Source organism: Pongo abelii, chromosome 10 (assembly GCF_028885655.2).
Source record: "Pongo abelii isolate AG06213 chromosome 10, NHGRI_mPonAbe1-v2.0_pri, whole genome shotgun sequence".
NCBI lineage: Eukaryota > Metazoa > Chordata > Mammalia > Primates > Hominidae > Pongo > Pongo abelii.
This window is the reverse complement of record NC_071995.2, coordinates 64,379,811-64,392,141: the sequence shown is the minus strand read 5'-3', so window position 1 is coordinate 64,392,141 and position 12,331 is coordinate 64,379,811. Positions and strand designations below refer to the sequence as shown.

Here is a 12,331-nt window from a genome sequence, read left to right as displayed (position 1 = left end):
AATTTTTTGTATTTTTAGTAGAGATGGGGTTTTGCCATGTTGGGCAGGCTAGTCTCGAACTCCTGACCTCAGGTGAGCTGCCCGCCTCGGCCTCCCAAAGTGCTGGGCTTTACAGGTGTGAGCCAACGCACCTGGCCTAAAGGAGGTAATATATTTAAGAACTCACCAATAAGTTTGCACCTAGTGAGGCCCAATGAATGCTGACTATCAGCAGTCATTACTGTATTTGGATATTTTAAAAGTGAATTTCAGCTTTATTTAACAATGGCCAAATCTTTTGGAACACTTGGGGTTGTAGGCGTTTTCCTCCCTCACTCTGGATTCAGCCACCATCCTGCCTTCAGGAGCTTCTGCATTTGTCGTCTTCCATTACTGAAGGAATGTAACTCAGGTAGTGTCCAGTGGTTCTTGTGTGGGTCCAAGGCTCTGGGATTCCTGAGGCTGCTACCCAATCCCCAGGTCCTCAGCAGTGCAAATAATCCTCTTGAAAAAATCTATTGTTTTGCCTTGATGGCTTCTGAGTCCAAAGTAAATGAAGAGAGTTGGAAGACCTGGCTAGGGCCTGAGAGGAAACCCTGAAGCAAAGCAGTAGAGACTTTTCGGGATTTGTAGGAAGAGATAGAGGTTTGCATATCTGTCACATATAGTTTTCAAAAGTCGGCTTTGTATTACCACCTTTTTGTCAATCTAATATACAGCTATTAATGATTTCTCGCTTGGTTTGGGGAATATTACTCTAATATATAGCATATTTTTGGAGACCATAAATCAATACTTTACCTTCATGGGCTGCAATCTGTGTTAAAAAAAAAAATATTTTCAGGCTGAAGCTTGTCCTATTCAAAGCAAATAACCTTTATACAGCCTTATTACTGATTAAATTAGTCCTTTGAAGACAGATTCATATTTTGGGCTTCAAATATATATAGTTTACCAGTGTTAAGCCAAGCTAAGTAATTTGCAGTAGCTTTTTCCCCTAAACCCAGATTGGAGTATTGGTGTAGCAGAGATGCCCCATTCCAAGCTCCCAAGAATGATCTTGGCTGTCCTAGGAGCAGTGAAAGGAGGTGTGTTGGCAGGAAGCTGGCTGCAAGAAGGACCTATGATAAAAAGTACTTTTCTCTTTTCTTCATGCTTGATCTCATAAAGGGATGGCTCTCAAGCTTGAGTGTGCATCGGAATCACCCAGAAGATGTTAAAACACAGATGACTAGGCCCCTCTCCCAGAGTTCCCATTCCTGTTGGTCTGTGGGGTAGGGATTCTCAGTCAAATGCAAACTTGAGAATTTGCATTTTTAACAAGTTCTCAGATGATGCCAAAACTGCTAGTCCTAGAACTACACTTTGAGAAATGCTGTCACAAACAAACCTAGTTTTGAGACTTAAAATTATCACTTACACAAAGAAATTTGAATTCTACCCTGAAACACTCAACAATTGCTTGGACATCTCTTGGTATATCATTGTGACATGCCTATGTAAAATGACTGTGCAGCAATAAGGGAGCTGTAGAGAGTGTTGTTCAAATGGTTTACTTTCTCAGGCCTGTCCGACTCCAAGAAATTTAGCTGAACTCTAAAATTAATTCCATCACTTTTAGTTGAAGTGAACTTTGACTGACCTGCACATGTATGCCTTCCAAAGGCTCTCTCCCAAATCCAAGCCTCCTATTTGGCCACAGAAGCAGCTACCATTATGGATTCAAGCCAGATAGCATTCATTTTGTTAAATAGGCGGCACTCAAGAAGCCTGAAAATAACATTGCAGATAAGTAATGCAACAATTTTGCATCTGTTCCGTGCTTGCATTAATTTTCTCAACGAGAGCTGAGCAGAACAAACAAGTAGGCTTGCCCCCTTTCCTGTCTTTCCCTAATCATTGTAAACCTTCTGTTGTGATATAAAAGCTGTTTATAATATCATTAACATCTGCTTAGGCTCACTTTGAAACTTACTAGTGATTCTACATTTTTCTTTCTCAGAAGTTTCTCTTCTAGTTAAACACCCTAGTTGCTCCTTTCTAAGACTTCTACACTGGAGCAGCCTCAAGGAGAGTATCTAGGAAAGCTTCAATCTCCAAAATAGTCTGAGTATTCCTTCTTAAATGGCAGTTACTACCCTCCTCCTAAGCTGCAGGGCCTCACAGATGCCAGTTGAGTTAAAGCCCGAGAAGGCAGGTGGAATTGGCAGTTGAACCTGAAGCTGACTCAACACTCCTGGCACGGTGGAGGGAGGAAGTTCTAGGTTTGCTTGTCCCCACAATGGCAATTGAGGTTGTATTCTCAAACTTTGAATGAGATTGGGTTTGCATCACATGTCTTGGAAAAGGAAACTAGACCTTGGCATAGCAGGGAAGCTGACTCTCAAAACTCTTCTGGAGATCTCAGCCTGGGAACCAATGACTACGTGCTAATATTCATTCATCCTTCTGCTCACTTGTTCAAGCATTTACTGAGTTTGCTTTGGTACCAGACATAGTTCTAGGCTATGGGGATATGAAGTTAAAAATCTCTGTTTTCAAGGTAATCTTATTCTAATGAAGAACCAAGTAGTGAGATCCTTAAAACATAGAGTGAAAGGCATATGCTAGAACATGCATTCTCAAGGGGTGCAAAAATTGGTTCTTAAAAATTGGTTCTTGTGATAGCTTGGATATTACATTATAATAGTTTGTGGCCCTCCAAATCTCAATCATACCTGATGGAATTCTAGTCCTTAATATTTAACTTCTCTCATTAAGGAGAATTTAAAAATAATTTCACTCTTCTCCTTGTTTGAGAGCAAGAATGAAAATAAAATTTTAGAAACATCAGAAGAATGCACAGAAGCTGCGGGTCTCATAGGAAGGCCTCTAGCCCCTCCAGCTAAGCCACCAGGAAGCCTTTCTGAAGGATGAGACTCTGAGCCAAGCTTTAAAGTAAAAGTAGAAATTCTACAGGATAACAAATGGGAGAAAGGTGTTTGTGCATAGGGAGTAACAGGTGCAAGGGCTAAAGATGTTAGAAAAGTGCTATTTAAGGAATTGCACTGGTTCTATGAAGAGAGAATTTAGCAGATTGGATTGGGATGGGGGAGAATGGTGTGACCCTCTGAGGGCCAGCTCAGCTCTTGCAAAAGGGTTGTATTTTATTCTTAAAGAACTGAGGAACCAATGAAAAGCTTTAAGTAAGAGAGTAACATATTCAGATTTATGTTTTAAAAATATTCTGGGAAGGAAAGAGGAGAAATTGTATGTTGGCAGCATTGGTGAAAATAGAAGTGGGGAGGAGGGGCAAAGGCTGGATCCCAAGCAGGAAAACTGTTTGGGAGGAAGCCATTGCTGTGAAAAACTGGGCAGAGCCACAATGGGGCCCTTCTCAAGAGCAAGTGGCAGTGGGATGCCCTGGAGAGCTTGTCTTGTGGGCAGACGGGCCATATGGTCTGGAAAAGACTGTGTGCGGGCAGCCATCACCACCGTCTATGAAAGGAAAGCCAGACTAATTAAATATCTGTTTACACAAGGCATCCACATAGGGCTTTCTAAGGGAATTGATATTATTTTCTTTTTCAAAGGCTTGTTATTAAATTCAAAATATATACAAAAATAAAAATAGCCTAATGAATCACCATGCATCATCCAGTGTTAACAGTGATTTGCTTACAACCAACCTTGCTTCATCTCCAATCTCAGTCTGGTTTCTCCACCTCACCGGTGGAGTTATGAAGAAATTCCAGGCATCATCCCATCTTTTTACTAATGTATGCCTAAAAAATACTCTTTTAAAACACATAACTAAATAACATCATCGTTAGCAGTATTTTTAATATTATAAAATATTCACTCAATGTTCACATTTCCCTGATATATTTAAAATCCTAATTAAAACCAACTGTTTTTTTAAAGCAATCTATCCAATAGAAAAATACATAGCTTTTTTTTTTTTTTTTTGAAGGGTGTCTTGCTGTGTCACTCAGCCTGGAGTGCAGTGGCACAATCTCGGCTCACTGCAACCTCCACCTCCCAGGTTTAAGCGATTCTCCTGCCTCAACCTCCTGAGTAGGTGGGACTACAGGCACGTGCCACCACACTTGGCTAATTTTTGTATTTTTAGTAGAGACAGGGTTTTGACATGTTGGCCAGTCTGGTCTCAAACTCCTGACCTAAGGTGATCTGCCTACTTTGGCCTCCCAAAGTGCTGGAATTACAGCCATGAGCCACTGCACCAATAGATACCTTTTTATAACAGTTGGTTTTAATTAGAATCCCAAATGATCTACTCATTGCTTTTGATTGTAATGTCTCTTAAATCTCCCTTTTCTTTTTTTTTTTTTTTTGAGACAGAGTCTCGATCCATCACCCAGGCTGGATAGCAGTGATGTGATCTCAGCTCACTGCAACTTCCACTTCCTGGGTTCAAGTGATTCTCCTGCTTCAGCCTCCCAAGTAGCTGGGACTACAAGCAGGAGGCACCACACCTGGCTAATTTTTGTATTTTTAGTAAAGACGGGGATTCATCATGTTGGCCAGGCTGGTCTTGAACTCCTGACCTCAGGTGGTCTGCCGGCCTCCCAAAGAGCTGGGATTACAGGTGTGAGCCACCACGCCTGGCCAAATCTCCTTTCTCTTTTGTGTTTCTGGCAATTTATTTGTTAAAGAAAACAGAAATCAGCTTCCATTTCTGTCATAATTTAAATAGAATATCATGTCATCCTGTTTCCACCCCAATGTAATCACAGGAATGTGTCCTTCTTAGTTAAGAGGTACCATTTCCCAGATTTGCATCTCCATCACTATCTAAACTCATTGGGTGACCTAACAATTGCCTTCTAGTCAGTGAGGACTCAGATGCCAATAAAAAAATGTCTCCAAATAAGGCAGCCTGAAACAGACTATCCTAAAGCCATTTACTTCATCTCTGGTATTATTTTGTCATCTTTGCGTTGCAAGTTACATTGTCGAAAAATAACATGGAATACTCACTCCGCAGAATGAGCTGAGTAGAACCAGGTGCCCCCTTTCTCCCAGTGAATGGGACTACCCCCAACTCCCCTTCCATAGACCAATGTTTGTTTTCAGCTGGACTGCAGTTTCAATGGACACTTCCCACTGGTTCTTGGGTCTCCAGGTCCTGGGCAACTGTCCTTCTCCCCAAAACCCATAAAGAGCAGATGCTCCAACCCAAAATGCTTGGCACCCATTGACAAGTTTGTGCTCATGCTTGCCTTATGCAGAGAGCAATAAGGGGTCAAGGTCTTTCCTATGGCATACACACCTCCACTGAAAGGCCCACACAGAGTGTCCAGCAGTAACTAATGTTTAACTGTGCCAGGGACTACTAATCAAATGACTCATTCAGAATTTCATCCAGAATATTGTTGATGATGAGGGCTGCAAAGTACATGTAATCTATCCAATAGTACTCTGTTCATTTAGGTCAAAGCCAGCTCTGAAAGGTGACAAAATATCGTACTGTAGGAAAATTTAGACTTTTGACCTCTGGCCATTATTCAGTTACCCTCTATCTTGATGTTTCTCTCCGGAGCCCTTAGCAGATCATCACCAGCCTATTGGCCACAACTTCAGCATCAGCCCAGAAGAAACTTGTGAACCAGCAAACAGAGCTGTTTTAGGCTTGATGTGGGAGCTTCTCAGCTGCTAGTAAATTTGAGCCCAATGTTGAAGATTTTGTGCCCTAAAATGTTGACTTGAGCATTGCAGTGTGTGGTGGATGGTCTTTAGTTCTGAATGTGTGGAGCAAATACATTGAGTAGAGCACTCAGAAAGTGGAGGTGATGGCTGCATTCAAAACTCCCAATCTATGGCCAGAAGTGAAGTAAGTGCTGGCGAGAGAGGACACATTGCTTCCCAAATGACTCGATAGACCTCTCATTTTATATTCATCCTAATTCTTCACTGCAAACACAGATAATTGAATTGTTAACTCAAGCTTTGCTTTTCCTCCTTATTTTAGGGTTTCATATCATAAATGAACAGCTGCTCACTGCAAAAATGTGGCGGTGTTAACGCTTCACTAGGATGTAGTCTGACTGTAAAAGCTGACTATTTTGTTAAAGTAGCCACTGAACCATTTCATTGTATCCTTAGGTGCAGAAATGAAACAGTTCCTTAACCATTCACAGCTCCCAGGCCCAAGGAATAAAACAAGAAGTGCCCAAGAACTTTAAGCATGTCAGAAGCAAATAAAACCTTTGAATTCTGAGACTTCTTATTTGCAACCCTGACACTATCACAATACCCATCATGTTGAAGGCGGCCCATGATATCTTTCTGGCCAGTGCTTTAGGCAGAGCACATTCACAAGTGTCTTCCACTATAATAATGTTGAATAGCCAAAATTAGTTTATGACAGTGTGGCAGCCTGGTCTATGCTGTTGAAACATAGTTACAACAGCTGTTACTCCATTGAAAGAGGAGAGATGATCATTCAAACCTCCACTTTAATATCCGTAATTCACTGATAGGACTCACATTAGAAGACAGTCAGTGGAATGATATGTAAGAGATTCTAGATTTCTTGCTGTTATCTTCAAGTTTACTTATCTAAGTTCCACTTAACCATATATATGTTATTTGTTCCAACCCTTAGCAAAATCCACTTTTCTATATCAAAAGTTAGCTTGCATGTAAAGCTTAAAACGGAAACAGCGTGACCCGATGTCTTCTTTGTTACTGAGTGACTCTCTCCTCTCATATTATAATGACTCCTCAGCCATATGTTTATTTCACAGATATTTACTGCACACTTACTAAATGCTAGGTAAGCACTGTCCTAGACATGGACACAGTTGAAAGGTCCTGCAGCCCCAGCTGGGCGGATCTCACACATTTAAAACATAAGTCATTAGGCAGTGTTCCTCTCCCCTGGCACTGACAATGACTATATCCCTGTATTTGAATGTAAGATCCTACTAAGGAAATGCTACTTCCCAAAATAATTATTTTCTGCGACATGATACTTTGACGAGGATGTTTTGAATTCTTTATGTATGAATCTATGCATCTTACTCTTTTGCTTTTTCCAAAGAAATCAATGATTCCTTGGCATTTATTACAGATGAGCAAGAAAGTTCCGGAGCAATTATTTACACCGTGGAGCTTAAACGCTACGGGGGGCCCCTTGGCATCACAATTTCAGGAACTGAAGAGCCGTTTGATCCTATAATCATTTCAAGCCTCACTAAAGGGGGATTAGCTGAAAGGTAAAATTTGAAGTAACTGTTATAATTACCTGTGTCTGAGATGGGCTTCCTTCCTCACAACCACATAAAAACATGCTCCTCTTTCTGTGGTTATCTGTTGGCTTTTAAAAATCTGCACAAAGGATTGATCTTAGAACTTGAGAACTCTCAGGCAGAGCTCCGACTTGACTCTGAGGGGCATCTTACAGGCAGTAAAAGATGTCATGGGCTTAGCATTGATACTACTCTCTGAAATGTATAAGCTGACCACAATTGACTAAAGGCAGATTTGTATTGTGTCCATTTTGTGAGGAGGAAACTAAAGTTCAGGGAGGTTGAACAGCTTGTCCAATTTCATTCAGCAAACACTTGCTGAGCCTCTGTTACCTGACAGGTGCCACACTTAGCTGCTGTGTTTTCAGAAAAGGATAATACAGACACCATCTTCAAGGATTATGAGAAACAAAGTGTAGTAACCCATTTTAATAATGTCTTAAAAGCTGGAATATCCTCCTTTGGCAATGATGTACACACACACCCACTCCCCACCCTCCGCTAAACTGCATTTCTTTCTGAGATGTGTTGTTGGACATATAACAAACCCTATAAGCAAATCTGCCCTCCAATGACCTAGCTCAGGAATACACAAATGCATTGTTCCTGCTAACAGTTGAAAACAGTGGCTAGCAAAATAGAGACACAGCATTGCAAAATGTTGGAGCTGCAATGTACCTTAGAAATTGACTCATACAGGCCAGGTGCGGTGGCTCACAACTGTAATCCCAGAAATTTGGGAGGCCAAGGCAGATGGATCACGAGGTCAGTTCAAGACCAGCCTGGCCAAGATGGTGAAACCTCATCTCTACTAAAAATACAAAAATTAGCTGGGCATGGTGGTGCTTGCCTGTAATCCCAGCTACTTGGGAGGCTGAGGCTGGAGAATTGTTTGAACCCGGGAGTCGGAGGTTGCAGTGAGCCGAGATCGTGCCACTGGACTCCAGCCTGGGTGACACAGCAAGGCTCCGTCTCAAAAAAAAAAAAAAATCTGTAGAAAGAAAGGATGCTCCATGCTATCCACTACATTTGTCGTTCAACATTGTTCATTTTCTTGGGATTTTTAGGGGGCTTAACCAATGACTCAGCTTTCTTGGAATTAAAAAACAGTTCATTTTAATAACTAATTAAAACAGTTTTTAAAATTTTATTGGAAACTAAAAAGTAATCCACAACAGATGCAGTTATCTTATAACATTGCCCAGGAGAAAGCAAGAAGGGACTTCTGGAGATCCTTGCCAAGTCTTTATTATGATGAATGTATAAGGTATGTCAGGGAATTTATATTCAGTACCATACAGGGATTATTTCTACCTCTCCTATTACTATTTGGTTTTTCAGAACTGGCGCAATCCACATAGGAGACCGAATCCTAGCCATCAATAGCAGCAGCTTGAAAGGGAAGCCTCTGAGTGAAGCCATCCATTTGTTACAGATGGCAGGAGAGACTGTCACCTTGAAAATTAAGAAACAGACAGATGGTGAGTAGTGAATTGAAAGCCACAATTAAGGATTTCCAGTGCATTTTCTTCCTTGAAAGAATGTGCTAGTGTCTGTGCGTAATTCTAGGGAAACGAATCTCTAGCCACGGAGTATTTTGGTATATTTTTATTTAAATTTACTCTGATACTTAAACTCCCTTCCTGTCTATAAAGCCCAGTCAGCATCGAGCCCCAAGAAGTTCCCTATTTCTAGCCATTTGAGTGACCTGGGGGATGTGGAGGAGGACTCCTCACCAGCACAGAAGCCAGGCAAGCTCTCCGACATGTACTCCTCCACGGTGCCCAGTGTGGACAGTGCTGTGGATTCATGGGATGGGTCTGCAATAGACACCAGCTATGGAACTCAAGGTACGTCTTTACTTCGTCCCCCAGAGGACTTGTCATTGTTGAAGCCCATGCTTCGCCAAGATTCATCCTCTGCTCCATGAGAATATCTTTCTTTAACTTGTATCTGCTTTGGTGCAGCCATATTCATATTGAACATATTGAATACTTACACTCAGCTGGCCATGCATTTTCTTCTAGTGCTTATAAGGCATGAACCTTTACCAAACACTAACAGGCCTCCATTAGGTCTACTGATGGCCAAGTATCCCATCCAGGGCTTGTCCTTCAAGCTTAGATTAATGTGAGGCAAACCATACAATAAGTGGTTCATTCAATACAGGCCCCATTGTCTTATTTTTCAGCAAGCTTTCCACAAAGATGGATTGGGGAGTCTGGAAGAGGCGCATAAGAGATTAGCCAATGATTTGTGACTCTATTTATTCCTGCCCACTCCTGACTTTTTTTTTCTTTTAGAGACTGGGTCTCACTCTGTCACCCCAGCTAGAATACCCTGGTACCATCATGGTTCATTACAGTCTCAAACTCCTGAACTCAAGGGATCTTGCTGCCTCAGTCTCCTCAGTAGCTGAGACTATATGCACACACCACCACACCCAGCTAATTTTTAAATTTTTGTAGATACGGGGTCTCGTCATGTTGTCCAGGCTGGTATCAAACTTCTGGCCTCCAGCAATCCTCCCATCTTGGCCTCCCAAAGTGCTGGGATTATAGGCATCAGCCACCATGCCCTTTCCCTGAATGTTTATAATTAGAGCACTATAATCACAATATAGGAAAGTATAGAGTAGATTTTTCTTCATAGGTGTCATCATCATATGAAGAAATACTATCTACATTAAAAAGCCTCACTCACGGAATATAAATACATAAAAGGTGTCAGACTGAATACAGAGCATAAACTAATAGCTTGTTTTAAAAAAATATTTTCTTTTCAGTGATCCGTAGCATCAAAAAGAGAAGTATGTCAAAACTTCTTGGTATGTCTCCTCATCTGAGCCTTACCTTCTCCCATGTTCTATGTAAATTCCAGCCTCTGAGTCCCTTGTTTGCTCTGGGTTTCAGTCAGTCAAATAATAAAACACATAAACAGTTTAGAGAACACATTGGTGTGAGGGCTGCTTTGTCACTGAGTTAACTGTACTTTTAGGAGTGTCTGTATCCAGTTTGCTCTCTCCTGGTTTTCCTAGTTTCCTTCTCTCAGCCTGCCTATGTTGTGTCACTCTCTGTTAAGTCCTCTGGTGAACAAAAAACAATGGAAGGGAGAAAAAACTGGAAAAAAAATGAAAGGAGATGATATTTCAAAGTTGTCAAGTTGTTACTTTCATTAGAGATGATACTGGAGTTAGGTGGGGAAAATACTTTGAACACCTAAATAGAATTGGGGCTTTATCTGGCAATTAATTTTTCCAAGTCATAATATCTTGTGACAAGTTTGCCTATGCCACGAAATAACAGACCTTCTGATTGCCTGAGAATTGATGGGCCACCAGAAGACACTGAGTAAAGGACAGAAGTCACATTCTATCAGAGTAGACTCAGGTTTATTTATCAATTTATTGTGTATTGATTATTTATTTGTGTATTTTTGTGTATTGCTCATTAATGCAGAGATATTTTTGTTACCAGAGATTTTTGTGAGGGTGCTATTGATATTAATTAGTTCTTCCCTGTAAGGTGATCTGTAAGGACTTAGCTACTCCATTCCTTGAAACCACAGACACAGGACCATGAGAAGCAAACTGAATATAGGACCTGCCCCTCACTAGTAAAAGATGAAAAACTATTTGTTATTTGTGAAGCACTTTGAAATTTTGAATCATAGTCATAATATTACATTTTGCATTTACAATTTAGACATTTTTATGAGGTTGAAGGGAACTAAGGGATAAGTAGAGACAATAGCAATCAGGATAGAATCGAAGTACTCCAAGGTAATGAAAAAATAGTAATAACCCTTTATATATGTAGAACACTCTAGAGTTTACAAAGCGCTTTCGCATAACTAATCCCCATTAATTCTTGTAACGAACATGGAAGCTGAAGGCAGGATTTCAGGTTTGGAAAGGGTTTAGGAGTCAGCTAGTCTGATGTCCAGTGCAGCCCTTGGTGCCAGGTCCTGCCTCACTGCACGCCAAGACACACTACATGGACTTGAATGCCCAAGGTGACAGGTTGTTCCTTGTGCTGAGGCAAACCCCCATCTCCACGTAGCTCTGATGACTCTAAAGCTCTCACTTGTATTGAGCTGCAGTATGCCTATTAGTCCTGGCTATACCCTCAAGGTCATTCTGCACGAGACTAAATCCTCTTCTCCTGACAGCCCCTTAGATACTCGGAGACAGCTATTGGGTCTCTGCTGAGGCTTTCCTTCTCCAAGCAAAAAAGCCCCAGTTCCTTTAACTGTGTCTTCTATAATTTACTGACGAGTATCTGTATCGTCCTGTGGGCCTCCCTTACGAATGTGCTTCAGTTTACCTGTGTACCTGTTAAAGTGTAGCATTCAGAAAGGAAAATCACACAACAGCCTGACAGCCCAGAGTAAAGCAAGCTTGTCACTGGCATCATTGAAGACAGGAGAACTGATCAGTGACACCTACCTCAACATAAGAATTTTAGTGGTCATGGCACATCTGACATTCATTTTGCGCTTACAGTTTACCAAGATCTCAAAGCCTTGTGAATGTTTTTTTTTTCTTTACCTGTGATATTCAGTTAAACTGCATCTCTTCAGATTGTGCTTGTGAGGTTGACTTTTTAAAAGCAAGGCACAGCTGGGTGCAGTGGCTCAGGCCTGTATTCCCAGCACTTTGGGAGGCTGAGGTGGGCAAATCACCTGAGGTCAGGAGTTCAAGACCAGCCTGAGCAACATGGTGAAACCCCGTCTCTACTAAAAATACAAAAATTATCCAGGTGTGGTGGCACACACCTGTAATCCCAGCTACTCGGGAGGCTGAGGCAGGAGAATTGCTTGAACCAGGAGGCAGAGATTGCAGTGAGCCGAGATCATGCCACTGCACTCCAGCCTGGGTAATAGAACAAGACTACGTCTCAAAAAAAATTAAAACAGAAATAAAAGCAAGGCATAGAACAACACTTTTATTTTTCCTATTCAATATTATGTTGTGAGATACAGCTTACCTCTCCAACCTGTCCCTCCAGCCTCTCAGCAGGCTCTCTGCCTTGTTCCAGGAAGCCCCTGCACATTCTCTCTGTTCCCTTTAAGGCTGTAATAGTTGCCTCGTTCCCAGG

The 12,331-nt window shown here is 41.4% G+C and overlaps 1 protein-coding gene across 23 annotated transcripts in view; it reads left to right on the top strand.

Moving 5' to 3' along the window:
- The window catches only part of GRIP1 (glutamate receptor interacting protein 1), an 852,850-nt gene that overhangs the window by 798,085 nt on the left and 42,434 nt on the right, over nt 1-12,331 (top strand). For all 23 annotated transcript variants that reach the window (XM_054527383.2, XM_054527382.2, XM_063712186.1 and 20 more), the window contains 3 exons: nt 7,055-7,199; nt 8,574-8,713; nt 8,888-9,082. In XM_054527383.2, coding sequence (XP_054383358.1) covers nt 7,055-7,199; nt 8,574-8,713; nt 8,888-9,082 — 480 coding nt within the window. The remainder of the gene's footprint in view (nt 1-7,054; nt 7,200-8,573; nt 8,714-8,887; nt 9,083-12,331) is intronic.